This window comes from Diplodia seriata (genome assembly GCF_021436955.1).
Source record: "Diplodia seriata strain FDS-637 chromosome Unknown scaffold_3, whole genome shotgun sequence".
Taxonomy (NCBI): domain Eukaryota; kingdom Fungi; phylum Ascomycota; class Dothideomycetes; order Botryosphaeriales; family Botryosphaeriaceae; genus Diplodia; species Diplodia seriata.
The window spans coordinates 3,680,854-3,708,838 of record NW_027117310.1 but is presented as its reverse complement, the minus strand read 5'-3'; the positions used below and the strand labels follow the sequence as shown (position 1 = coordinate 3,708,838).

Below are 27,985 nucleotides of genomic sequence, written 5' to 3'. Positions count from 1 at the left end.
GGCACCAGCGTGCAGCGATGACGGTGGCTCCATCGGTGATGCGGCTGAGGCGACCCCGCAACGCCTGGTGAGGTGGCGGGCGGCGCGGCGGCTGAGGGCGCTCTGGAAACTGTGTTTCAAGCAGCGCTGGCTGGCAGACCTCCAGGCCCTACAGGCAGCGGGGGGCCGGCATCCCGGGATGTGCGGGCGCGCTCAGATCAGGCGAGCGGCGGGTGGAGCTCAGAGTTAACCAATGTCGTCTTAGCAGCGGGACCGAGAGCTGGGCGGTCAAAGCTCCTAGAGAGAAGTGAGGCTGGATGCCGCCATGCCACGCCTGTGATTCCAGCGCTGCCTGCTCGCGGAGGCGCGCGCCGCAGATGCCTGCCGCCGTGCATTATTTAAGCATTCTTGACCGCGGTAGCGACTGGGCCTGCGGATGCGGCTTCTTACGTGGAGCTTCCCAACTGCAGCTGGCACAGCTCAAACGCGCCCATGACCCCAGCTGCAGCCTCGCGCGTCCAACACTAACTCGCGCGCCCTCTCCACGCCCACGCCCACGCCCGCACCCTCTGCGCCTCGCTCTCTCCTCCTCCTTTCCCGCTGACGCCAAAAGCGCATGTCTGCCTGTTGCATCATCGACGCTCGCGCGCCGTCCTGACTCAACCACCATGAGCGTTACAACAAGCTCCGCCAACGTTGATCCTCCGCCTCTGCTCTTCGGCCAGCGCTCGTCGACACCGCCTTCCTTCGCCTCCTTCCCGCAGAGTGCACCCCAAAGCCCGACCAGCCCGCGGGCGCACCCACCGCTCTTCCCCGACGACGCCGACATGAACCACAACAACCCGCTGCCGCCTGCGCCGCGGGTCGAGCAGAGTGAGAGCGAGGATTCGGACATGGATGACACAGATGGCTCCGAGGAGCTGTCCGCACACTTGGTCCGGCCGGGTGCGCCCTTGGACCCGGCTCGCCCTCCCAGCGTGCCTGCCGTGACACTGCGCGAGGAGCATGACGCCATGGACACCTCTCCGGATCAGCCTGGAAGCTTTACTTTCGGACGTCCTAGCGGTCACCCTCTATCTCTTGACTTTCTTGGTAACGCTCCCGTGCCTCCACCACCGGCACCCATAAATGAGCAAACAACCCCGACGATTGGGGAACTACTCACCCGCGTAAACTCGCGCGGCAGCTCTGTCGATAGCGGCGGAGATCCCGATGAGCGTCCTCTGCAGCCACCACCGCCGCCGCCACCTGCTCTCGCGCCTCCACAATCTGCACCTGGCTCTCCCCATGCCGGAGGTGCAGCTGGCGAACAGGAAGAGGCTTCAGATGACGAAGAGGATGTCCTCCCTCCTTGGAGGGAGCTCAAGGAGGACACATCGGTGCCAGATGAGGAAGAGCTCCGAGAGATCGAAGCAATGGGCGAGCATAGTGCGCTGGATGGTAAGTCCTTCCACCCCATAGTCTCCGGCTGAGCACATGCTGAAGAGGTCAATTATAGACGAGTACTGGCAACGGAGAACATTCCAAGATCTTGACGACCCCGAGTTCACTCCTGGGCCAACCGGAAGAGTGGACTGGACCATTCCGAACTACAATGGCACACGCGAAAACCCCAATCGGGAGCTTCTCATAAAGTCACCCATTGTGAACGTCGGAGGCTACGATTGGCAGATCAAGTTTTATCCTCGTGGCAATGACTCGGATTTCTTGAGCGTGTATGTTGAATGCTTGTCTGTGGCGCGAAAGGAGAACCAGAGCGAAGCACCTGCGTCCGAAGGAGCGCTTGGCATCAATTCTGAGCACCCGAACCCGCGCGTCACGCCCCACCCGCCTTCTACGGCAGCTCCATCCCCAGAATATCGACAAGGCCCCCTTCCTCTGCTCACTGACGAGCCGGTCCCCAAGCGGCGAAGTGTTGCCGCGCAAGTGTCCGTTGTGCTCTACAACCCCGCTGAGCCGCGAACGAATTACTTTCGGCAATGCTCACACAGGTTCTGCCCGGATTCGCCGGATTGGGGCTGGACTCGTTTTGCTGGCCCGTACTTTGAGATCCACTTTCGACAGCGGGGCCAGCGTCAGGCATTGCTTCGCAACGATAAGCTGGTGCTCACTGCTCACATTCGGATCATCAACGATCCCACTGAATGCTTATGGGAGCATCACAGCCGCGAAAACAGATGGGACAGCTTCGCAATGACAGGTCTGCAGGGACTGGCGGATTCAGAATACGAATCACACGCCGGGAGCCTGATTGCCGCAATCTCCTCGTGGATGCTACTCAAGCCCTTCCGACAATTTCTCTACGAGCTCGAACTAACCGACCCCACCAAAGAAGCCAGAGCAAAGCCGAAGCCGCTTCTATCTGCTCTTCAGAGGACAATCTACAAGCTCCGGACCGAAGTTCTCCCGGGATCCGGTCCAGTAGACCTGGACGATGTCGCAGATGCGCTTGAATGGTACGGTACTGATTCGTGTCTGAGCAAGCTGGACGTTATCGAGATCTGGGAGATTCTGCGGGCGAAGATTGAGTACGAATTGGCGGATACCCCTTCCAAAGATAAGTTGAAGGACCTGTTCGGGCCGGAGAGAGATCGCATGATGAACATCCCGACATACCGCGCCCCGGTCACAGATTGCCCGGACATGCAGGCTGCGATCGACAAGTCGGTCAACCTGGTCCAGCCAGGCGCTCCTCTACCCAAGGTTCTGCATGTGGAGTTGGAGCGGCAGGAGTTCAACCGGGAGAATCGGTCGATGCGAAAGAGGGCGGATAAGGTGAAACTGCTGGAGAAGGTCACCATCAACAAGACAGCCTATATCCTCTACGGCTTCATTGTCCATAGAGACAGCCTCCAGTCCGGATCGTACTATTCAGTCGTTCGGCCCAAAGGTCCTGGAGGCAAATGGTACGCATACTACGACGGCAAGGAAGAGAACCGCGTGGTTTGTTTGACTAGGAGGCAAGCAATCGAGGCGCACGAGGGTGGTGGCACAGAAAAGTCGGCTGTGGCCTATATTGTCATGTACGTCCGTCAAGACGTTGTTCCGAAACAATTCAGCAAAGATGAGCCAAAATGGGAGGTACCTCAATGGTTGAAGAACCGCTCCATCTGCGGCCGCAAGCAATCAGTTTTTGAGACAACGGAGGAGACTTTGGAGTACCAGGTCTTTGACTCTGCCGCCTTTTCTCAGCACGAAGGACCCGGGATCATGGATCCCTACGACCCCAAATGGGAGACTTCTCCTTACCGCACTAATATCAGGCTCCCGGCCTCGGCGTCTGCAAGGGAAGTCAGAAAGCTTCTGGCGCAACAATTCCACGCCAAGGATCCTCGTCAGGTCAAATTCTGGTTCCTTGACCACCCGAACGGCACATCGCATCGGCCGACAATGCGCAGCAGCAGTACGATCGAGGACCCTCGCGATGATCCAGATCAATCGCCGACTTGGACGCTCAAGACTGCAGCAGAGCATCGGCCAGAACGCAGGATATGGGTACACGTATTGGACTTTGCGGATCTGCCTGAGCTTCCAAAGCCAACTGCCTTGGTCAACGAAGTTTCAGAGTCCGGACCTGCGGGCAATCGACATAGCGAAGACTCTCCCATGAGCGATGCAGGGGGGAATGGCATTCAGACGGATGAGCAGATGGATCTAGTGATTTCTGAGGGACTTGCTGCGCAGGCTGCTCGCATTTCCCAAGGGGACGTCATTGGCGATCCAGCTTTCACCCTTCCTCGGCCACCCCATACCTCAGTAGCTGACAGTAGCGACACTGAGATGGCCAACAACAATGAGGCTGCGCATCTCATGCCAATGCCTCCGCCTCCGCCAATGGCTGGAAGTTTCAGCACCCCGCCTCTTCAGCCCATGGAAAACGTGGTTGTGATACCAAATCCGAACATTCCTCCGTTCGACTTCGCCGTACCTCCTCCGATCACCCACAACCTCACTGCTTCCCACGAAGAGATCTACTACTTCTTGAAGGTGTTTGAGCCGGAATCTCAGACACTGAGAGCCCAGAAGACGGTGGTTGCCAAGAAGAGTGATCGAATCGACCATTCAGTTCTTGACGCCTTGGACTGGCCACGCGACATTCCGTTTGATGTCTACGAGGAAGAAGCGCCCATGGTCGCTACCAAGCTCCAACGCGGTGGGGTATCCTTCAACCAGGCTGGTATACACAGCACAGCTATCCTCATTGCGCAAGTACGTCTCAGCCCGGAACAGCGGGCTGAGCTTGCAAGTCGCGCCCTGTTCTCGGACCCTGGCGACTACGTCCAGCACGCAACAGCTGCCCGCTTCGTGACGTCTACTACCCCGCTGACGGGCCATTTCACCATGGACTACTTCAGCTCGGAGCATTACATGGGTGTACTCGTTCGCGGACGCCCCCACGGAACTGGGCGCCATCTCTACTTTGACGGAAGCGAGTACATCGGCTCCTACCGCCTTGGACAGCGCCATGGCAACGGGCGTCTCACGTATCCCAACGGCGACGTCTATGAGGGGGAGTGGGCAGACAATCTGCCAGAAGGCCGTGGCAGCTTCATCGAAGCCGAAACTGGCAACTCGTACCTTGGTGGCTGGAAGGCAGGCAAGAAGTTCGGTGAGGGTGTCACACACTGGAAGAACGCGCAGGAGATCGAGCGCCTTTGCCGCATCTGCTGGGAGGAGAGCGCAGACGCGGCCTTCTACGACTGCGGACACGTCGTTGCATGTCTGAACTGCGCGCGCAGGGTGGACAACTGCCCGGTGTGCAGGAGGAGGGTTCTCAGCGCGATGAAGCTTTACTTCGGCAACTGAGAAGGTCGATGGCTTCGAGCCGGACACGCGGATGTGAGACGATGTATTGACGAAGAGTGATGGAAACATACGTGAATAGCGACAATGGGTACCTTGGCCGGAAATCTGGCGGAGTTTGAACGGATACAATGGGACGGGGCTTTACATACAGCACATGGAACACACACACGCGCACACACACACACACCGGGTGCAAACACAGGATTGGAAAGCAAGGCAAAGCGGAACGCGGGCATCAAGAATGGCGTTACATACCCCTCAAACCGGTATTCATCGATACAACGGCTTTTGAGCGAACGGAACGGGCTGGCGAAAGAATGGCCTGGGTTTTTCATAACTTTTTTTCCCTTTTCCCTCTCGCTCCATCCCGAGGGTTTCGTTTTTAGTTTGAAGGCGCCAAAGAGGCGAAGCCTGGCACGTTTCTAACCCCGGTTCTCCTTTTCTCGGTTCGGTATTGGCTCTTCGGTTTGTTCGGTCTTCTTTTCTTCCTATTTCCAACTGTTCTTACTTTCTTTTTTTTTTCCCTCACGGCTCCGGAGTAGATAGGCTTGTTTAGGCAAGTAGGAAACTGATGGTTTGATTCGGACTTACACGTAATTCAACTCTTTACTTCTCTCGTGCTTCGCTGCCTTTGACCATTGTCGTAGGCAGCGGGCTCGAATGCCGCATTCCTCCTTTCGTACTGATGTTGACTTCAGGACGGGCATGGTTGGACGTTGCTTCTTGTGATTTCGCTACATCGAGAACCATCCTATCCTGCTTGCTGCCTGCTCCATTTGGTTCTTTCCACCCTTGCTAGACAAGGTACCTCGACGGGAAGAGTGCAGCAGTACGTGTTCAAACACTGCAGATGCCGAAGCAGCCCGGGCACCAAAAACATCGACGTTTGGTCCCCGCCGCTTCGTCGGTCTCGGGGGCAAAAACGCACACACACACACACGTCGCCGCGCGCGATCTGCCGGCTGCAATGCAGCCCGTCCACCAAGCATGATGCATGCACGCGGTTGCGCAACATCATATCCTCCATCCACCACTCTCAACAACACACGCACCGGATGCTTTTCTGTGGAGAATATCGCTTTTGGCTTCTGACGCCGCGCGCGAATGAGAAAGGCCGGATCGAGACGCCATAGGTAGGCTGTTTTGGCCGCCTCGCATCTGGCCGGATGTAGGTGGGAAATCGCCTAAGGACACGTGTTCGTGTATCGATGGTGGCGCGTCGCGCCGCGCCGGTTGCCCCTCCCTCCCTCCCTCCCCCTGCGTCTTCGGGTCGGTCGGTTTGCCGTACGTCGTCGTCGTCGTCGTCGTCGTCGTCGTCGCAGATTGGCGTTTTTGTCTTCCTTTGGTGTGGTGGGATTTTTTTTGTTGTTTTGTTGTGGTGGAGTATGCGGATGCGGTGGGCCTGCAGATGTCTTGTTGCTTGGTTTGATCGGATGTTTGTGTGCGCGATGGAAGATGCCTGGAGGCAAGCAACATCACCGGTAGCAGCGGGGATGGATGGGAGAGAAGCATTTGTCTGGACTGTTCGGCATGGGGCGTGTGTTTCAGTACGGCGAAAGCGTGGCGCTGAGACGTCGTTGGAAGCCTTGTTGGCTTGACTTCAGTATAAGCATAGTGAATGGTTGGGTCTATCGGGAGGTTGCATGCTATGTTCTTTGGAAGAAATTTGTCTCGATCGGTAGAAAACAGTTTTGGAGGCTTGGAACCTCTGGAAATATACAATCAAGAGTGACTTACATTGACATGGCGCTTTTTTCTTAGCGCAACGGAAAAGACCGGATAGTGTATCTAATTAGTTGATGGAGTATGTTGCTATAAACCGGTAGAGTGGGACTGTCTGTGATTACGCCGTTTGAGGCGCCAATCCTGGATATCACCTAATAGTATAATGCTTTAAGTGAGCTTCTGGCTATCAAGCCGTGGCCAGATTTGAGAGGATCGAGTCCTGTTTGTCAAAGATACATAGCCATCTTACGGCAGTTCCGTAACATATCATGGCTGGTCTGCCGAAGCAAGCAGGTGAGTGAGTGGGTAAACACATGTGAATGGAGACTAACCCGGTCATCATGTGCTCCAAGAACAATCACAGACTTTCCGCGGAATACAACCCCCCACAAACATCGAAGTCCAAACTTCCTCCTTACCCTGCCAACTCCACTCGCCTCCATCAACCGCCGAAAAAAAAAAAAAAAAGAGAAAGAAGAAAACCCCAGGAACACACCACAACCGAAACCCCCAAGGCCCACGCCCACCACCGACGCTCCCAACCAACACACCCACCACCAAAATCACCATGTCCGACACCCTCCACTTCATCTTCACCACCCTCCTCCTCCTCAGCTGCTTCCGGCCCTTCTTCCACCACACGACCACCACCTTCCCCCCACTCACCCCCGCCTCCCCGCCCCAAGCCATCCTCGACGAAGCCATCCTCCTCTTCATGCTCGACACCAACTTCAAAGCCCTCGCCGTCTACTTCTACTTCTGCTGCATCCCTGCAAACAACAAAAACAACAACAACAACAGGATCCCCCCGGTCGACTGTTACCTCACGGCGGCCCTGCGCGACCCGCTCACCTACCGCTACGTCTACTCGCTCGCGCTGTGTGGGGTGGGTTGTTTGCTCGTGCTGCTGCGCGCTAGGGACGATGTGGAGGTGTTGAAGTGCATGTTTCCCGCGGTGGGGTGGGCGGTGCCGTGCCGGCTGTGAGGGAGGGCAGAGGGCGCAGGGCGGGTGCGGGCGGGCGGCATCGTGTGGTTCGACTGACTGTGGTTTGAATGCGGGGCGCTGGAGTTGATCCGGCGCTGATGCAGACGTGCGGGTAGACAAAAAAAAAAAAAAAAAGTCAACGATCAGGGTTCTAAGCGTTCACGTATGCTCGTGTGTTCTTAAAGCTGTCATGTCTTGCTTGGTATTGCTCCGTGAGGTTGGGGGGGGGGGGGGGGGGGGGGGGGGGTGATGGACGTGTTAGAGCTGATGAGAGCTTTGTGTGCGTGCGATGTGGCGGTGATGAAAAAGAGCAGGGCTGATGATGATGATGATGAGTGAAAAGAAGAGTACGCGATCCATCTCGCGGACCTAATCCATTTAGCGCCGGGGGGTGCAGGAGTGCGTTATTTCACTAGATCGCGGATGCGAGGATCATGCTGTATGGTTTAGAAGAGGAGGAGGACAGAGAGTTTAGGGTTGCTTTTTTGGACGGGGAATGATTCTGCGAAGGGGGAGAGAGGGAGCAGTCACCCAAGCTTTATGGCGCGGCTTCTCTTGAGGTGGGAAACTTGCTATGAAAGAAATTAGGCGTGTGTGGTGTTTGGCAGTTACCTCCACAGCGGGTGACAAAAGAAATCGGGCTTCCCAAGGACGATACACAAGCTATACAAGGCACATGCGGGCAAGCCGAAGGGCCAATGTCTTTTTGTCCATCCGCTGTGCCTCTTTGTCGGAGTGTTTTGCCGCAATTTTCAAGACACATCATCAAGGCACAGTGAGAAGTAATAGAGACTTTCAGTTATCAATGGGTATATTCGATTGTGATGTTATTTAAATCCTTTGGGGGGTTTTTTCTTCTTCTACCGCTCTACTAAGCAGCATGCGTGCGTAACAGCGTATCTCGTAAAAAAACGACTCTCTACATCCCGTCGCCCTCATTACAAAAGGTTTGATATCAACTAGGAAAGGTAACAAGAAAAAGTGAACCACCATGAGGCAAGACTCGACTCCGTCCCATCCCTACACCCGCACCCATCCAAGGGGCAGGCAGGGAGGGGCATCCCTCTCCATCCACACCCACTCACGCCTTCTCAGCCATAGCAACCGTGCGCTTGCTGGCCGCCAGATCAGCCGCCTCATGCAGCGACATCTTCTGGCCGTTCGCAACATCATCGACGTCCTGGAACGAGATCTGCGGGCGGAAGCCCTGGCTCTGCCACGCCTTGCCGACGGTGTTGTACAGCTCATCGACCTGCTCGAGCGACAAGCCCTTGGTCTCGTAGATGAGGAACCAGACGAAAGCGATGCAAACGAAGCAGAAGCTGCCCCAGACGAAGAACACCTTGCTCTGCAGGTTCGCGTGCTCCTCGTCGACCATGTACGGCGTCGCGTACGCGATGGCCCAGTTAAGCAGCCAGTTGGACGCCGTCGTCATCGACAGGCACTTGGCGCGCACCTTGAGCGGGAACAGCTCGCCCGTGACGACCCACGCGACGGGGCCCCACGAGGATGCGAAGAAGAAGATGTAGATGCAGACGAAGGCGATGGCGGCGCGCTGCGCCGCCAGGTCCGACGTGCCCGCGACGGTGCCCGTGATGGCGACGATGTATTGGCAGACGCACATGCCGATGGCTCCCATGAGGAGCAGGTTGCGGCGACCCATCTTCTCGACGAGGTAGAGACCCGGGAAGGTGGAGACGACGTTGACCGAGTTGGTGATGACGGAGATGGTGAAGGGGTTCTGGAAGCCGGCGTTCTGGAAGTACTGGGTGCCGTAGTAGAACTGGAGAGGGCGGGGTTAGTACTCAATCTGTGGTTGCGCCGGGGTAAGACACTTACGATGAAGTTGACACCGGTAAGCTGCTGCAGAGCCTGGAGGAAGCAACCAGTCATGAGACGCTTGCCGACGGTGCCCTTGAAGCACTCGGCGTAGCTGGCAGTGCCGACACTCATTTCGTAGTGGTGGTTGGCGACGATCTCAGCAAGCTCCTCGACAACGGCGGGATGGTCCACGGGAAGGCGGCGGAGCTGGGCAAGCGAAGCGGTGGCTTGCTCGTGCTTGTCCTGCTTGACGAGGAAGCGAGGAGTCTCAGGGAGGAAGATGAGACTAGCCAAGGTTAGCGCAATGCCAGAGCGTGGAAAGTGTTCGACTTACCCAATGAAGAGGATCAGAGCCCAGGCGAACTGGATGGCAATGGGGATGCGGTAAGAGCCAGTGTCCATGCGGTGCTTGGTGCCGTTGTTGACGATGGCAGCAAGGAAGAGACCAATGGTAATGGCGAGCTGGTAAGCACCGACAACGGTGCCACGAATCCACTTGGGCGAGGTCTCGGACTGGTACATGGGAACTGTGAGGCATGTCAGCGCATTGCGATGGGAGAGGGACTTGAGGAAACTCACTCATGGCAGAAATGAGACCGACACCGAAACCAGCGAAGAAACGGCCGGCAATGAACATGGGCTGAGCAGTGGCGGCAGTCTGGAGGATAACGCCCAGGTTGAAAACAACCATGGCCGAGAACATGATACCATAGCGACGACCGAGCAAGTCGGAGACGGGAGCAGCAGTGAGAGCGCCGAAGAAGGTACCGGCAGACAGGATGGAGACGATCAGAGACTCCTGCGAGGCAGTGATGGCCGGGGGCGAGACGGTGGAGAATTCGTTCTTGAAGTAGTCCATGGCTAGGATACCGGAGATGGTGCCGGTGTCATAACCGTAGAGGACACCACCAAAGGCCACGAACAGGCCGATCATGATGGCGGGCCTGTGACTTGTGTCAGTAACTGCATGGTGTTGGGGGGCAGCGGGGGTGCGTACCATGCGGCGCCGGGGACGTCGTCCGGCTTCTTGAGAGCGAAACCCATGGTTGCTGGTAGGTTTTCTGGGGCTCCTCAAAGGTGATCTGCGAGGGGAACTGGAGTGCTGGGGAAGGAAATGCCAGAGAGCTGGGGAAGAGAGCTTTTATGAATGGCGACCCGCGAGAGTGGAGACGAAGCAGCTGGAGCAGCGGCACTTGGCGTTGAATTGCGCGGCAGCGCCATTGAGGTCAGCAAAAGCCGCAATGGCCGTAAGGCAATGCGGCAAGGATGGGCTCATGCAGGCCTTGTGACGACGCGGGGACTTGCGAAAGCGGTTCGGAAGGGCGCCCAGCGGAGGACCGTGCTTCTTGGGCGCATCACTACTAGAGCATGCGTCGGATCGGCCAATGGAGGACGGTGACAGGGCGGCGATTTGCTTGGAGGCTCGGCGGGTGGCTTGGCGAACGGTCGATGAGCCGTCCGGCGCACGCGACGAGAGCATAACGGCAGCTGTAGCAGTTCGAGAATCGGCAGCGCCGCGACAGGCGTCCCTCGGTGGCTGAGACGGATGGTGAGGAGGCAAGTTCCTTCACGTATCGATGGCATGATGGATCGTGTCGGGCAGCGCGAGGGATGCCAGGCTAGTCCGAGCGTCGGCAAAGGACGACACGGCCTCCGCAAACATGGCCTGTCGACGCCGGCGAAGTGGATCGTGGAGGTCCTGGGGCCTCCGCCTGGGGAGATGCCGCATGTTGGCCGGCGATGAGCCGTGCCGCCAAACAACGGTGCAGGCTGGGATAGGAAAGGGACGGCGTGTATGGAGGGCAGTCGGGCCGGCAGCGAGTCGGACAGGCCGGGGCAGGTGGCCGTGGTTGGCTTGGGATGGTGTTGACGAGTAGCGAGGCGGCGCGTTAGGCCCAAGGCGGTTCGTTCAGCCGACACAAGCCTCCGCTCCGCCTGCGCCCAGACACAGTTTCCCCGAAGGCTGGATCCGGGGCTGGAGCAGGCGCGCCCGCTCGACGGCAGCTGTGCTGACCGTGTCTTTTGCCGCGTGCCCAGTCAGCCGACGCTGCGCCCCTCGCCCAGCGCTTCCAGAAGCCTTCTGCCGGCGGCGTCGGTGGCGGCTGAACGGTGCGAAGAGGCGGCCAAGACGGCGCCAAGGATGCCGCGGCGGCGTTTCGTTGCGGCTCTGCTAGCCCTGCGACGGACGGTGCGCAGCGCAGCGAGCGCGATGGAAGTGTCGCGAAGCGCGGAGAGAGGGATCTTGGTGGAGGATCTTGCTCCACTGTTTCCTGCGCGGAGAGTGCCGGGGTCGGTGGGGCCTGGCGGGGGTCTGGAGCTGGATGCTGGAGGCGAGCATGGAGAGGCTCGGTGGACGGGCCTTGTCAGTGTCACTCGCCGACCCAACAGTCCCATCCCCGAGCTCCGAAACAGCGGCGCCCGCGCTGGTTGGCCGAACGTCGGCATCTCGCCGCGGCTTGCTGCGTGCCCTGATTTACCTCCAGATTCCTGTCTGGACTCATCGAGCCGCCCCGTGGGGAGGGTGGGTTCTCTCGCTTCCGACGCTGCCGCCTATTGCGACCTCACCGCACGAGCAGCCCTCCGCCTCGCCCCAGTCCCGCCCCAGCTCTGCCCCTATCGCGGGTCCCCATTCCCCGCCACGACCGAGACAAAAGAAAATTTTTTCTCTGCGCCCATGGGATTACGGCAAAAGTGAAGCACGGGGCCCCGGTGGCGCAGGCCGGGGCATACTTAGGGGAAGCGAGCACAGACAAGCCGACCGCCTGACTCGAAAGCCGAACGGCCGGCAACACGTCTCATGTCTCTCTCAACCACCACAACACCCTTCGTTTCCCACATGGGGCTGCCAGGAGCCTGAGTCTCAGCCGTCTCTTTCCTTATCACTAGATACGCCTGCCGTCCAATCAGAGCCTTTCCCACCTTCTTCTCGCCTCCCTCCCATTGCCTTTTGCGTCAAGTTCCATCTCATAGCACCTGCACCGCCTGTTTTTGTTCACCTCTGCGCACATGTATGTAGTCCGCGCAGACAAGCTTTTTTTTTCGCGGGAGAGCGACGTGGCTGCAGCACGCATGACTTGCAGCCAGCCAGCCGCAACGGCGCCCCGTCTCCCTGGGATCAATGAGCAGGTAGATCTTCCGCCAGCCTCCCTCTCCCTCTCGTGGTCATTCGTCCGGGGGGGAAGAATGGAGGCGTTGGGATGGCTTGCGGAGACCCCGTGGGCGTCTCGACTTGGCACGAAGGTGCATTTATCCGCCCGGGTCATTGTTCCCCGAACCAAGACTTCACGATGTTTTGCGCTGTGGAAGAGCCGATTTCCCGGCTTCTTTTCGTGTTTCGTAACGCTACCTCGGTTACCTCGTCCTTTCCCTCCCCCCGCGAACCCAATCAGAATCGCAGTTGTGGAGGAGAGGTGTGGAGCAGCGGACGGACTGGGGTAATTGTTGGCTGCGGCCCCCGAAAAGGGCTGGCCAGCTGCTGGATAAATACATACACACCGGCCACCCATCCTGCCCTTTTCCCAAAGGTTTGGAAACTCCCCCATCAACCATCCGCGACCTCGTTGCCCCTCGGCGAATGACGACTTTCCTCCCTCCCTCGGTGTTTGCCTGGCCAGATGAGACGACGGCGAAACGGGTCCTCCTCCTCTTCCTCCTTGGACCGTGATCCGAGCGGTGGGCGTGGCGTGCCGGCGAATGTGCCCTGAAACACCGTTCCATTCCTGAATCCTGTCACTCCCGTCGTCCGAAGACGTGACACTCCGGTTGTGTGTCGTTTGGCTCCGGGGCATTGATGGCGCCGTGGCACCCTCCAGGTCCTTCTGTTCCCCCGCCCCGCAGCGTTCGCCAGACCTCCGTGGATATACCCTTCGCCACTGTTGCCGAGTGACGGATCCAGGAGCCGAACGCAATCGAGAACATCGAGGAGGAGAGAGAACGGGTGGTCGTAACCCGGCGGAAAAAAAAAAAAAAAACATCGAGTGTGTCGGTCGACATCTGATGGGAGGAGGTTGACCGTGTTGATGGCGGCGGCGAACCTTCTGGCTGGCCCGCTGTTTTGTTGTTGGTGATGGGATATCCATGTCGAGTGGTTTTCTGCGGGGCCTTTGGACTATATACATCGCGTCGGAGCCGTTATGGTCGGTACGCGTGGTTGGATCCTTCCAAGAGGAGGAGGAGGGGGTGGTGGAGGGGGAAGATGTCGCATCGACGGCGCGCCTTGTACGAAAGGTTGCCTTGGAGCCTCTGGTCCGTCTGCTCGAGAGTCTGTCGGGAGAGAAGGAGGGAGCGGCGGTCGGGTGGGCATGGGCGGATGACGCCGTCGCAAAATTCGGTCGCAGACGCCTTCACAAACGCGTTCCCCCCGTCTGAATGAGCGACCGCGGTTGTTGTGTCTGATATCGATCCGGTTTCGAGCCTGGGCCGACGACATTGCACGGGCGCCTCGGGAACGTCTGAAAAGGTCTGGCATATAATGGTTGTCTGCCATTTCTTTTTCATCGGTTAGTAGTAAAGGCTTTGGTGAGGACTGATCAAACTGGCTTTGAAGGTCTTATGAAAGCCAAGAGACTCACTAGGATCGGATTCTCGCGAGTTGGATTTCTGGTTGACTCTTTTGCTCCTTTTTGCTTGATATTTTCTGTAGTTTTTTGCACCTATACTTTTAACCCCACACCGTGGACTAACCTTACCCACGCCACAGGCTTTACTCTAACTAGCGAACGACCACTCATCCATTACGGCACGGTGGCTTTCACGCTTTCGTACAACAACACGCGTCTATTAAGCAGCCTGTACCTCCACATATCCAACGACTTCCTCTTCCCCGAACGCCCATTTACCCGCTTACCTACTTACTGGCCTTCACCTACCCTAGATTACGATACGTAGGAGCGCGGAGCAGCCATATAAGCCGTAGCAGCTGTAGAAGCCGATTGATCGTGCTTAGCGCAATCAGATCTAGAATACTCTTACCACGATATATAGGTGAGGACGGCTTTCCCTTACGCATGGAGGACGTGTTCGCGCCGAGTGAGATGCCAGCGACGAACCGAAATCGGTTTGATTAGCGAGAACTCGGCGCGGGTAATGGTTGTGCGTGTTGTTGAAGGTGAGTGGTGCGGCAGAGGGTTGGTTGTGTCGGCGTGGAGGTTGTTGCTGCCGGGCCCGGCCCGGCGCGGGAGGTAGTGGGGGTATTAGAGGAGTAGTAGTCATCGCTAGCGAGGGCAGCGGCAACGCGGGAGAAGAGAAGGGGATGGTGGTGAGGCGGAAGCTCGTTGGTGCCGGTGGCTGTTGGTCTTGGTTTTGAGCGTGGACATGGTGTTTTAGTGGTTGTAGAGTTGAGTGGCTGTGGAGAGCTGCGCTGGTGAAGCACGATGGTGTGTAGAGTGAAGAGCATTTGAACTTGCTGCCGATGAGACACAAAGACCAGGGTTTCACTCTTGTCCACCTCCCAGTCAAAAAGCGCAACAAAACAAGCATACCGCGGTTCTCCTCCAGAACGGTCGACCCATCCCCTACCCTCTCCCCTCCAACCACCCCACCAACACCTCCGCAACCTCCTCGGGCGCCTCCTCCACCAAATAATGCCCCACCCCACCCCCAATCCCCCGCTGGACCAACCGCGTCCCCCCATCCACATACCCCCTCCAAACGCCCCCCACATCCCTCGCCCCCTTCCCCCCCAGATACGCCTCCGAAAACACCACCAACACGCCCCTCCCACCGCCCAACCCAACCCTCCTCCCCTCCCTCCCATCCTCCTCCCACATCACCCAATCCGGCCCCACACTCGCCGCATAATCCTCGCACGTCGCCCTCACCACGCCCGGCGCCTCAAACGCCGCGCAATACGCCTCGGCCGCCGCAACGGCATCGGCATCGGCATCATCGCCGTCGCCGCTCCACCGCTCCAGCAACATGCCGCACCACCGCCTCGCGCCAAACGCCTCGATCATGGCCGTCGCCAGCTCGGCGTTGGCGAGGAAGGGCCAGTGGAACGACGACGCGGCGGCGGGTGGCGAGGCGAATGCCGACCACTGCTCGGGCTCCGGGACGGTGTCGAGGACGGCGAGGGCGGCGAGGGTGAAGGATGGGAGGGGGTTTGTGGTGGTGGGGATGGATGATGGCGGGGGGTGCGAGAACGTCAGGGCGAGGCGGTGGGCGATGCGGGCGCCGCGGTCGTGGCCGATGAGGATGATGGGGGTGGTGGGGTTGGGATCGGGGAGGATGGCGTGCAGGGCCTCGAGGATGGCGAGGCCGATGGTGAGTTTGTCGTGGGTGGTGAGGGAGGGCGTGGAGCGGCCGTAGCCGGGGAGGTCGGGGATGAAGAGGGGGTAGGAGGGTGGGAGGAGGCGGAGCAGGTGGCGCCATATGTAGCTGGTTTGCGGGTAGCCGTGGAGGAGGACGAGGAGCGGACGTTCCTCGGATGGCGGCGTGTCGGCGTGGGGCGGGCGCAGGTAGCTGAAGATTTCCGAGCCGCAGGTCGTCTTCGTCCGATTTGTCTGGAGGGCGGCGTCGCTGAGGAGACCGATCTGAGGCGTAGACATTTTCGGCAATTCTTGTTGTCGTCAAAGTAAAGTTGGTGGATTTCACGCGGGAAAGAGACAGCAGTGGAAGTGGGGTAGAGGCATGACGCCATCAAGCTTGGATTGATAAGCTGCCAGCTTCACGAAGCAATGCTAATGTTGAGCTTACGCCCGCTCTCGCGTTTCTGGAGTCCTGTACATGCGTCAATTTGCCAAGCTTCGTCAGGCTGTGAAGGTCGTGTTGCAGGCAGTCCGGACTCGGTCGCGGAGATGGAGCCGAGGGCTAGCGTCCCAGTGAGATCTGTTCTCGAAGAGTATTTCTTCCACATTCCGGCGAGATGGCGTCCATGCCTTGCCCAGAGCATCTGAGTGTGCTTATCTCTCCGCGCCACATTGTTCCCTGACCCAGTTTACCTTGTGATGCATCAGCTTAGTCGACGTTACTAGTTTGACAAGCAGTCAGATCAGAGCCGGCGTTCACCGCGAAGAATCTCGTACTGACCACTGGTAGGAGTATGGAGCTATAGAGAGCTGATTTGGGAGGATTCGTGGCCTTTGGTTGGCGTGTCGGCGTTGTTGGCCCTAGTCCACACCTAAACGCCAGTAGTGTCAGAGAGGACAGACAAACCGATCGCAGCCGATGGGAACACTTGCAGCAATTTCGCAGATGCGCAGTCGCAATGCGTGCAGTGCGGTCACACGGCGACGTGCTTCTGTTGCCGGGGGCCTTGGGCCAATGCAAGCTTGCCGATGCGTCACATCGCAGCTTCACCTTGTCCGCCGGCAGCCTTCATGCTCGCCCGGTTCGATCTCGTCGGACAGAGAATTAATCGTCGAGAGGGAGTTGTTGCAGGCTGTTGGGTTGGATTGCAGTCGTTGCTACGTGGGTGCGGGCGTTGCTAGCTGAGTGCCGTTGCTGCTCTGGATCGCAGCTACCTTGATGGGCGTACTCCACAGTCGACTCTGCGAGATCGGACAGCTGTTCCACGTCAGCGACCAACGAAACCCAGCCCCACCTGCCTCATGCCGTCGCAAATATCGCTCTCCCGGGGGTCAATGGCCGGCAATGCTGGTGTTTTGCAAGCTCGCGACTTTGCAGAGCTCCGGCTCGGGCTGGTGGCTGGCAGCCCAGCTTTGACTCACTTTTTACGAAGACATCACGCCGAGGCTCGAGCGATATTTGGTCTCGTGGCCACGGCCCGGCAGCTGAGGCAATTGAGGCCATTGAGGCTCGCATTGGCGTACCAGCGGTCAGAGCCGGCGTCTGGGGAGAGTCGTCTCGCGATCTCCTGACGGTTGTGGGCGTGGCCCCACCCCCGCAGGCCGATCAGCGCTGCCATTGGCCGGCGCCATCACACCACAAGCTCACCACCCGCTCCCCATTCGTCATCCCACAGCAGCAGCCAATCCCTTGCGTGCTGGGCATTATATTGCGTCACGCGACAGCGCCCGTTTGCAGGCGCTGGTGGGCGGGCGCATCCCCGAGCCGGGCCCCAAGGGGCTCCCGCGTTCCCTTCTTTGTCTGGAGCAAGCAGCTTCCCCGCATTTCCACGCCACGCCACCCTCGCCGGTCCCCTACACAGCGAGCCCTCACATGTCCTGATCCAGGCATGATCGCGGAAGGGGCTGCTTAATCGCGCACAGCAACGCGGGAATGTGCAGCAGAGCTGAGAGCTACCGTAGCTACCCCTCTCGCCAATCGGCCCTTAACCGCCTATATAGCTGCTGCCCGCCTGCGAGAGCACCCGCTTCCTTTCTTTCATCATCGCATCGTGTGATCCGCCACTGAACCAACAACAATCAGCCATCTTCCTCGGTTCCTTCACCACGAGGAATCGACCCAGCGTCCTACAACCACCCCACCAACCAGCAACCCAACAACCACCCGGACATAGTCCACCACCCACCACCCTTTTTCCCATCTTAACCAACCCCACCAACCGGCAAGATGAGTGTCATGGCTTCCGCGGCGCCCGCCCACCAGCAGGCCACCGCTCCCCACTGCACGCTTCTGCCCCGCCCCTACGTAAGCTTACCGACCCTCCTCCCGTGCGAACCACCACTAACCCGCCATCCAGCCCACCCACACCTTTGCCGTCGGCGACCTCCTCACCGACCTCCGTCACCCCACCACCACCACTCTCCGCACCGACGCTCTCAGCACCAAGGACTACGATGACACCCGCCTGACGGCCTACTACAAGGACGTCGCCTCCATCTCGCCCGCCACGGGCAACTTCACGCGCTCGCTCGGCGGCGAGCTGCTGATCAAGAAGCCCAAGCGCGCCCACACGCGCTTCTGCAGCATCTCGGCCGAGAAGGCCTCGGTGCGCGCCCTCAAGGACCCCTTCGCCGCGTTTGAGAAGAGCGTCAAGGCCGCCGACGCCTCGGGCTGGCTGCTCCGCGCCGCCAACGCCCACTCGCCGCTGTACTGGGTCGCGGCGGTGCGCGAGCTGACCAACGCCAGCTACGCCCACGCCCAAGCCGCCGACGCCGGCAACGGCCTCCTCACCGTCCGCCGCACCAGCTTCTCCGAGCAGCAGCAGGCGGCCGCCGACGAGGAGGACGAGAACGGCGACGTCGACGGCGACGCCATGCGCGCCAAGATGGGCCGCATGGGCGGCTTCCGCCGCCGCGACTCGGCCTTCGAGGAGCCCACCCGCACCAAGAACGACGTGCTCGGCGCCGAGATCCGCGAGTGCCGCGTCAAGGTCATCAAGGACATGGCCGGCTCGCCCACCAGCCCGCACGAGCGCCGCGCCAGCATGCCCAAGTGGCGCTGGACTTACGTCGCCGCCAAGGGCGAGAACGGCGAGGAGGTGCAGCTGGCCGTCGGCCTCGGCGCCCCGCTCGATCAGGAGGAGGTTGCCGACCTCTGGGAGGAGGGCGATCTCGAGGAGGAGGAGTTCGAGGAAGATGACGACTGAATGATTTCGTAACGAATGCGAGGCGTTGGCAAGGGGATACTCAATCGGCGTTTGATTTGTTACATCACTACACCGGAAACTTTCCCACTGTTATAACCGGCGTCTCTCTGTACTACAACTTACCAGGCGGGATGGATACGATGACGGCTTACTACTACTACTAACCTAACCCCCAGAAATACCTATCTGTGGCGTACTGTACTATTTTTTCTAGTTCTCGAGTGTAGGGAGGGAGGGATGGCGTTTTTCTACATCTGAAGACCGTTTCGACGGCTTCGATATATCACCTGTAAATACCTACAAACAAATCAGCCGGCTTTTTTGTTCACAATCAAACCTTTTCAAGAAACTCTGCTCTTTGTGAGGTTATCTTCCTTTCGAATATCGAAATGGTCCAGTTCTTCTTCGACGGCGGTTATTAGCCTGGCCGCCATACTGGCTACATCACTGTCCACTACTACCACCACCACCACCACCACTACTACCACCATTCACGGGTCAATATGTTACTTTCCTGACAGGTTGGCCGCGAGAATCCCGTAGAAGATACCTTAAGACTACAATAATATATAAATAGAAGACTTAGAGTAAGGGAATAGAGAAGCTGCAAGGCCTTTTGGCTGCTCGGCTGATGAGAGGCTGTAGCCGATGTCAATCATCCGAACAAGCCATCTACAAAGTATACGTCGAAGCGTCGTTGGTGGAGATATAGTCATACAAAGCTTGAGCAATTCGGGAGCTTAGATAGTCGCTCCTCCAGACCGAAGTTCCCGAAGGACGACTCTTTTTTTTTTCCGCCCAGACGCAGGGCGCTTTCAGGAGAGTATACGCCGTACCGTTCCGTGCCGTGCCGTGCCGAACCAGGGGGAACGAACTTGTCTCTCTTTTGACGAGTACACCGCAAAGGGCCGCCGTGTCATCGCACTTCAGATGGGGTTCGGTTGGCGGGCGAACACGAAGGGCGCTGGTTGAGAGGTTTTCTGTTCGCTGAGATGATGGCGACAAGGTGGCCTGCCGCGGGGTGGCCGTGGGGCCAATGCAGGGCGGAGTGCCGGCGGCGCGCAGCTGGAAAGGGCTGTCGGTCTCGACATATGCAGGCTGGCGCAGAATTTTCGCCCGGGACTACTCGCGCGTCGTTGACCTTCATGATACTGCCACCTGCGCGGATCGGGCGGTCGAGGATCATCTTGAGATAACATACGGCGGGTGGTCCTCTGCGTCCCATTCGGCAACTGGACCGGGCTGATCGGGATACTTGGTTCCGACCGTATAGATCAGGTTTTCTCTCGGCGCGGGCTGCAAGGTGTCGAGCTATATGGAGATGACCGGATGTATCCTCCATTTTGGTTGGGGATTTCGATTTTCGTAAGCTAGGTTGCCCGACCTTTCCGCTTCACGTTGAATGGTGGCCCGAGTCTCTGGTGCGAGAACTTGGCGGTCGGCATGTCCGAGGGCCTTGTATCCTTGATGGAAGCCTGACGAACACTTTGTCCCCGGGCGTGGAGCTGCAGGGGGCTTGTGTTTGCTGTCGTATATCTCGCTTTCCAATTGATGGTAGCGAAGGAGACGGCTCTTCCTGTGCCTCTCGTCTCGCGGGCATCCCGATACTGTTCACGCTCGGGCTGGCATTTCGGCCAAAGCGACGACCCCCCGCAGAAGACGGGGGAGGCACAGGCTATGCATACATCTCCGGATCGGTGGAGGAAGAGATCTTCAAGCTAGCGCACGACATACAGGCAGCACCATGGGAGGCGTCTGGAGAGTCTATAACCGGAAATGGACGGGCTTAATTCCTCATCCGAAGGCTTCAGACAAAGAAAATGCGGGCATATCTACGGCACTGCCCCCCGGTTTGCCAGCTTTTGTTCTACAAAGAGGCACATGCTCCGTATGGGGAGTTGGCATCCGATCCAGTACGCAGCTGGGCCACACGGCAATGTCAAACAATGGACTTCCATCGTGAAGCTGCCGGTACCCGGTCGCCCTGCAGCGCGAGTTTCACGGGATTGCGCGCTCCAGGACTCCGTACCAGCCTGCGGTAGCGCATTAGTCCCTCGCTCCTTTCCAGCCCGCGATGGCGCTTCAGCAGTCCCCTATGTAGTTCCAGCACGCCGCCATTCAACGGCGAGGCCAAGGGGGGTTGGCGTAGGATATCGGCGTCGGCCTCTTCGGTCTTGATGCCTGATGCTGTTGTTCAGGGTGAGGTCGGGAACTGGTCCTGTTCTTCTTGAACGGGGAGCCCACGAGCTCCAGGGGTGACTGGGGATCCTGGATTGGTTTCGGGATCTGGGAACTGGATGGGGTTGTAGTTCCGTTCTCGATGTCCTTCTTGAGAGCTTTGCTGTTTTCGGGAACTGGGCCGAGCCACGCTCTCGGCTCGGTGAGCTGCTGGGATTTGGTGTTCCTGCGGAAGCGGGAAGCCGGAGGTGGGCTTATATAGACATCGGCAGGGCGATTCTGTAGAAGTCCCACGAAGGCAAAAGCATCGCGAATGAGGCAGAAGCGACCGTGCTCTCTCACGTGATTGGTGGAAAACGTTGTGATGAAGTGAAGAAAGTCGAATGGTTCATTTGGGCGCGAATATATATAATCACGACTACCTACATGGGGAGTTGAATCCTATATCTGTATGCATATGTAATAGATTATGACCTACCCTTATGGGCAGCTGAATCCTGTATCCGTATGCGATTGTGAATTTTAAGTTCACATAGACATTCAGACATGTGCTTCAGCTGCCCATGTAAAAACGGAGCGACGGCCATAGTCGCCTACGATTCCATGCACAGGCCCACACTGCTTTACCCTAGGGCACTTTCCATGTTCAGTTACTTCCAACGGTCGAGCCAGGGATACCCACTTTAAATCCTGGCCCCCACTCCACGCCATCCTTCCCTCCACCACGACGGGAATAGCACATCAGATCCTCACCGACGGATATCACGACGCGGAGGCCTGCGAGGACGTCCTTGGCATTGGAGGACTCTCCGAGCCGCAGCTTAAGCGCCAGATGACGCCGCAAAACAACGAAGACGCTAGCAGGAGAAGGAAGACGGTTATCGATCGACATCGGCTACTTACCGTCAGCACGGGCCGCGCGCGTTTCTGCGTAGATCATCGGCGCATTCACTAACTTGAAGCAGGCTGCAACGTCCGAGGACGACCACACCGGCAACACGTCTTTGCCCTACTTTAACGGGGCCTCCGCCCATCGGAGGGGTCGTGAGGCCGAAATCCCCCGGCGGACGACGGACGTGAAGTAGCGGTGGGGAGCAAGTCTGATAGGGTATATATACTCAACCACCCGTCAATCAGTCGCACTTGATACATACTCGCCAACCTACCCACCTACCTACCTCCCCCAATCACACCGGACAACACCAAAAAGAGCAAAGGGGACAGACCACACCGACCTCACCCCACCACCACCACCACCACCATGTCCACGACCATGCCCACCACCGCCCCCACCATCACCGCCGCCGCCGCGGCGACCCCCACCCCGCACACCCCGCGCCCGCTGGAGGGCAAACTCGGCATCATCTCGGGCGGCTCGCGCGGCATCGGCGCGAGCGTGGCGCGCAACCTCGCATCCAAGGGGTGCTCGCTCGTCCTCAACCACACGTCATCCACCTCCGCGCCGCTCGCCGCCGCCCTCGCCGCCGAATTGCGTGCCGCGCACGGCGTCGCGGCGGTCACCGTGCAAGGGGACATCAGCACCGAGGAGGGGTGTAAGGCGGTGGTTGAGGGGGCGCGGGGGGTGTTTTTCAATGTGCATGGGGAGGAGAGGCCGGAGGGGAAGGGGGAGTTGCGGATCGACGTGTTGGTGAACAACGCGGCGGTGCAGGCGAAGGCGTATCTGGGGGAGGTGACGCCGGATGAGTTCTGGCGGGTTTACAAGATCAACGTGCTCGGCACGGTGATGCTGACGCAGGCGGTGCTGCCGTTCCTGCCGTGGGACCGCAGCGGGCGGATCGTGAACATGAGTAGCGTGGTTAACAGCAACGTGAGTTCTTCTGCCCGTTTCCCCCCTCCCTCCCTTCGCCGTACAGCCCCCGCAACCTGCGACCGCAAAACGCTGACGTTTCGGAAATCAACAGGGCATGGCAGGGTACAGCATCTACGGCGGCACCAAGGGCGCCGTCGAGGCCATGACGCGCGTGTGGGCGCGCGAGCTGGCCGAGCGCGCCACCGTCAACGCCGTCAACATCGGCCCCACCATGACCGACATGTACCAGGACATCCCCGTCGAGGTCCTCGCCGACGTCCTCAAGTCGTGGTTCCCCACCGCCCCGCTGTCCGCCGTGCGCGAGGGAGATACCGACCGCGCCAAGTACTTCGCCGACGCCCTCGGCGGCCGTCCCGGGTATCCCGACGAGGTCGCTGGTGTTGTGGGCGTGTTGTGCTTGCCCGAGTCTGGGTGGACGACGGGCGGGTTGATTGGGGCGAATGGGGGTGGGAGGGTGAGTTATTAGGTGGGATGGAGGAGGTTTGGCTGGGTGTGGGAGGGAGGGAAGGAGGGAAAAGTGCTGGTGGGGGGGATTCGGATGCGCAGATCCATGTGACGGGAAGGGCAAAGAAGCATCTATCTGATCAACTGGCGTCGAGTGGGAATCGAGCGGTATTTCGGCGGGCGAGAGGCGGACGCGGAGCTTCCGTTCGGGCCGAGAAAAGCGAAGCCGGGTAGCATTAGCTGCGGGCCGCAAATGTATGTCAATATCCATGAGCTACATGGATATCACATTGTCTGTGATTGGGCGCTACGTTACGGCATTACGCCTTGGCATGTCTACTTTCTTGCCGGACGAGAAGCGGCATGCATCCGGACCGATCAACGGGAGGGGCAAGGCGGGGTCGGCTATGTGAGCGTTGACAGCCGAAAGAGCCTACCTAGAAAAGCTACAAGTGGTGGGAAAAAGCGCTGAGGGGCAGGAACGTCAGAAACGCCAATGACAGGAACGATAAGCAGCAGCAACAGGCATGCGTGCCAAGGAAGCCACACCTTAACCTCCACCAGCCCCCAGCACCTCCACCTCACATCCCCACCATCAATTTCGAACATGTCGGCTTCGGACAGCAGCACTCCCACCCGGACGGAAAGTGGATTTCGTACGAGAAGTGTTGGCAGACACCCGACTGTGCGTGAAGGATCAGAGCAGGGAGCAGCCACAGATCTCCGCCAACTCTCACTATAGCCGACGTCGTAAAAACTCATGATCATGTCGATCGCACTGTCAAGAAACAAGCACCTGGCAAGCACGCGACCAAGCCATACGGACAATTTGTGCAGGCGGCCCGCCCGACCCAACCGGTTCCACGCGAGTGGCACGCCACGCGGCGGGATTGGCGGCGGCTGCGAGACGAGTGGTTGTGCGGCGTGGGGAAGGCGAATCCTCTCCGCATTTTTTGCACAAAGCACGCGCTCGGCCGAAGTCGGCTATGGCCGCTCCCGAAGCCGACCGTTTCTCCTGAACCGGTGCAGCCCCCGGTCCGCTGCCGTGCAATAAGGCCTCTCGCATTATGCGGCAAAGCTCGTGCACAGCCGCCGCGGGACCGCCTGAGTCAGCTCCCATCCCCAAACAACCTCCATCCAAACGGCTGTTCGACCCAACCTTTGCTGCTATGCTTGAGCCAGGTCCGTTTCTGACGTGAGCCCGATGGGACTTCGCGGCAGCCACCAGCCCTCGTCGCTTGCCGCAGATAGGAAAGGAGGCAGCGGTCAATCGAAACGGCGCCATGCAGATCATCCGTGGGGACGATCCCTAACCCGCTGGTGACCCTATTCCTCCTTGGATGTGCCCTGCACTATACACGCGGCCAGCATGCTTAGCTTCCCCGCGGCACGCCCTCCATTATTTAACTTGACCCTCCCGCCGCCAGCCCTCGCCTTCCACAAACCATCTGCCTCTTACGCCACCATGGCCGTCATAGTCCAATCCGCCGCTCTGGGGCTGGGAGCAGCTGCCTTGCTGCTGGTATGGCCTTCCCGTCTCCACCTGTTCCACCTGCTTACCTCTGCCGCCAGATCTCCTACGCCATTGGCAGCGCCATCTACAACATATACTTCCACCCACTACACAACTTCCCCGGACCCAAATTAGCCGCCGCCTCCAAGATTCCCTACGCGCTGAACCGCTGCCGCGGGCTCCAAAGCAAATGGACCAAGGCAATGCACGACAAGTACGGCGAGGTCGTCCGCCTGGCTCCCGACCAACTCTCCTTCACCTCGGTCGAGGCGTGGAGAGACATCTACGGCCACAAGGTTGCAGGCAAGGGCGGGATGCCTAAAGGCAAGCATTACGCCTCCACTCTCGCCACCCGCGGCTGACCAGCAATCAGACTTGAGATTCTACGGACCCGACAGCGCTGGATTCAACGGAATCATCAGGTGAGTTTTGTCGACGCACGGGGCAGAAGCAGGGAAAAAGATATATATACGCATCTCCGCATAGTGCGATCTTCAGTGGCGCCTCCCCCCCGGATCCACCCCACTGACTCGTCCCAACCACCAACAGAACCAACGACGAGGACCACGCCCGGCACCGGCGCCTGCTGGCGCACGCCTTCTCGGACAAGGCCTTGCGCGAGCAGGAGCCGCTGATCAACAAGTACGTCTCGCTCCTCGTCGCCAAGCTATCCGACGTCACGCAGAGCGCGCTGGCGGTCGACATGGTGCGCATGTACAACTACTGCACCTTCGACATCATGGGCGACCTGGCCTTCGGCGAGCCGCTGGGGCTGCTCGAACAGTCCGACTACACGCCGTGGGTCGCCGCCATCTTCGGCACCATCAAAACCGGCGTGCTCATCGCCACCATCACCAACAACTTCCCCACGCTGGGCGCCGCCATCCGCCGCTTCTGCATCCCCGCCGCCCTCGTCGAGAAGCGCGCGACGCACCGCCGCTTCGCCGAGGCCCGCGTCGACGCCCGCCTCGCCAACGCCGCGCACAACGAGCGCCCCGACATCTGGACCTTCGTCCTGCGCCACGCCGCGTCCGAGAAAGACGACGCCGCCGGCAAGGGGCTCCGCCTCGAGGAAATGCACGCAGACGGCTCGACCCTCATGGTCGCCGGCACCGAGACCACGGCCACCCTGCTGTCGGGGCTCACGTACCACCTCCTGCGCCACCCGGACAAGCTCCGCGCGCTGGCGACCGAGATACGCGACGCCTTCGCGCGGCCGGAAGACATGGACATGGCGTCCCTCGCCCGCCTGCCGTACCTGCACGCCTGCCTCGAAGAGGGGCTGCGCATGTATCCGCCCGTGCCCGTCGGCCTGCCGCGCATCGTGCCGGCCGGCGGCAGGGTGGTGTGCGGGAAGCCCGTGCCGCAGGGGACGAGCGTGTATTTGAGCCACTACGCTGCGTATCGGTCAGCGAGGAATTTCTGCGAGCCGGATGCGTTTGTGCCGGAGAGGTGGTTGGGGCGGGAGGAGGGCGACGGGGAGGGGCGCAGGGATCCGAAGTACGCGGAAGATGTGCTGGCGGTTGTGGAGCCGTTTAGTTATGGGCCAAGGAATTGTATCGGGAAGAAGTGAGTAACTCCCATGCTCTCTTTCAAGTGGGCGGCGGTAACGCGAAGCGACGAAAACTAACCATGATCTCTACTCAGCCTTGCCTACCACGAGATGCGCCTCATCCTCGCCAACGTCCTCTGGCACTTCGACCTCGACCTCTGCCCCGAAAGCAAGGACTGGATGGATCAGGAGGTCTACACCATCTGGGAGAAGGGGCCGTTGATGTGCAAGCTCAAGCCCGTCGTGCGGGACTAAGAGAGAGTCGCCGTTCTCTCTCTCTCTCTCTCTCTCTCTTTTTTTTTTCGGCTGCTTCTTTCTCGCGGGGTATGCACATAAAGTGGAGAGGGGTTGAAGGGAAGGGAGGGAGGGAGGAAGAGGAGTTGTTCGGACGAAGCGGAGAGGTGGGGGAGAGACGAGTAGAAGAGAGATGGGGAGTTTGTTCTGGGAGGGAGTGAGGGAGTGAGTCAGAGTAAGGATGGCGAGGGCAAGGTGGTGTGCATGGCTAGCTAGTGGAGAGGAGAGGAAGGAGGGTCGAGACAGTTATTTCCTCTGGACGGTTGTTCCTTTTTCTTTTCTTTTTTAAACAGCAAGCAAGGAGCACCTGCGGCCTCGGCGAGAATTGACATAGGTGTTATTTGGGCCTTTCCACTTTTCGCGAGAGACGAGGAAATCCGGAGCCATGCATGCATGTATGGCCTACAAAATCGACAAGTCTGCTCGAGTGCACTTTTGTGCTTTCCGCCACCTGATTGTCTGCTGAGAGCGAGTCATGTGCCTACAGCCTCCCTTCACATGTCAACATTGCGATGATGTGACCGAAACGGGGGGGAAGGGAGTTCGTAAAGGAAATGAACCAGTCAGGCAACTCACCAATCAGTTACCGTTCCAACAAAGACAGACCCCTTAAGCCCAAGCACAACAACACCACACCTCCCCAAACCGCATTCGCAGCAAGACGCGCGTAAGCTTTTCGGACAATCAACATCCTTGATTAAGATATCTATGTCCTATTATTTTTTGGATTTTCTTTTTTTCTTTTTTTGTTCACTCCCATTTCCTCTCGTTTTCCTCCCCTCTCCCTTCCCAGCCTGCCTCCGGCGGTGATGTTGGTATGAGTGTGTGTGTCTGCCTCCTCCCCTTCCTCTCTCTGTGATCATCCACCACTCCTTTTCCGTTCCTTCCATAACCGGTGATTTGTCCCATGGAAGTTCTATCCAGGAACGCTTTCATCCCCCCTCTCCCACCCTACGCCTTCTTCAGCAGTGTGCAAGAGTTTGAAAAAAAAAAAAGGAAATGATGATGACCAGTGAAATGGTAATCATGACGATGATCACGACGACAAGCGCAAAGCCCGCCACCTGTCATGCGAAAGTGCCTTGCTCCCCTCCACCAACCAATAAGTAGATGGGAAACCCTTTTCTCCACGTCGCCGAACCGAAGTTGAATGTGTGAAAGACAATTCCGACCAGCGATGAAAAAGTAGTTCCCCGTGACGCCCCGTTTTTTGACCATCGATGAAAAGCCGTGGGGGTATCATCGAAAAAAAAAGAGACCGTCAACCCAAAATGAGACTCCAGTGATGTCGGTCGATTCCTCCCTTAATCCATGCGCGTGCTCTCTTTCTCTCTCTCCGCGTAATGTTTCCTTCAATGGTGGTGCCAGAGATAAAAAAGGGGAAATGCAAGCGGCAAGTGTGCCGT

General features: G+C 58.7%; 6 protein-coding genes across 6 annotated transcripts; 4 read left to right on the top strand and 2 right to left on the bottom strand.

Annotated features, from left to right (window-relative positions):
• Window positions 1-1,266: 1,266 nt before the first annotated feature.
• Window positions 1,267-4,785, top strand: SLS55_003802 (uncharacterized protein; the record flags this gene model as incomplete). The annotated part of the gene is made up of 2 exons (XM_066775266.1): window positions 1,267-1,275; window positions 1,441-4,785. The coding sequence occupies 2 exons, from the start codon at window positions 1,267-1,269 to the stop codon at window positions 4,783-4,785; spliced, it is 3,354 nt and encodes a 1,117-aa protein (XP_066635385.1).
• Window positions 4,786-8,576: 3,791 nt separating this feature from the next.
• On the bottom strand, window positions 8,577-9,448 carry SNF3_2 (Plasma membrane low glucose sensor; the record flags this gene model as incomplete). The annotated part of the gene is made up of 2 exons (XM_066775265.1): window positions 8,577-9,278; window positions 9,443-9,448. 2 exons carry the CDS (start codon window positions 9,446-9,448, stop codon window positions 8,577-8,579), a joined length of 708 nt encoding a protein of 235 aa, XP_066635384.1.
• Window positions 9,449-9,646: 198 nt separating this feature from the next.
• On the bottom strand, window positions 9,647-9,899 carry SNF3_1 (Plasma membrane low glucose sensor; the record flags this gene model as incomplete). Its single annotated transcript, XM_066775264.1, has 2 exons — window positions 9,647-9,843; window positions 9,896-9,899. The coding sequence occupies 2 exons, from the start codon at window positions 9,897-9,899 to the stop codon at window positions 9,647-9,649; spliced, it is 201 nt and encodes a 66-aa protein (XP_066635383.1).
• A 7,889-nt stretch (window positions 9,900-17,788) lies between these two features.
• SLS55_003799 (uncharacterized protein) lies at window positions 17,789-18,767 on the top strand (the record flags this gene model as incomplete). The annotated part of the gene is made up of 2 exons (XM_066775263.1): window positions 17,789-17,866; window positions 17,919-18,767. The coding sequence occupies 2 exons, from the start codon at window positions 17,789-17,791 to the stop codon at window positions 18,765-18,767; spliced, it is 927 nt and encodes a 308-aa protein (XP_066635382.1).
• Window positions 18,768-22,749: 3,982 nt separating this feature from the next.
• SLS55_003798 (uncharacterized protein) lies at window positions 22,750-23,242 on the top strand (the record flags this gene model as incomplete). The annotated part of the gene is made up of 2 exons (XM_066775262.1): window positions 22,750-22,758; window positions 22,868-23,242. 2 exons carry the CDS (start codon window positions 22,750-22,752, stop codon window positions 23,240-23,242), a joined length of 384 nt encoding a protein of 127 aa, XP_066635381.1.
• Window positions 23,243-24,685: 1,443 nt separating this feature from the next.
• SLS55_003797 (uncharacterized protein) lies at window positions 24,686-26,306 on the top strand (the record flags this gene model as incomplete). The annotated part of the gene is made up of 3 exons (XM_066775261.1): window positions 24,686-24,742; window positions 24,793-25,029; window positions 25,296-26,306. The coding sequence occupies 3 exons, from the start codon at window positions 24,686-24,688 to the stop codon at window positions 26,304-26,306; spliced, it is 1,305 nt and encodes a 434-aa protein (XP_066635380.1).
• Window positions 26,307-27,985: the final 1,679 nt, after the last annotated feature.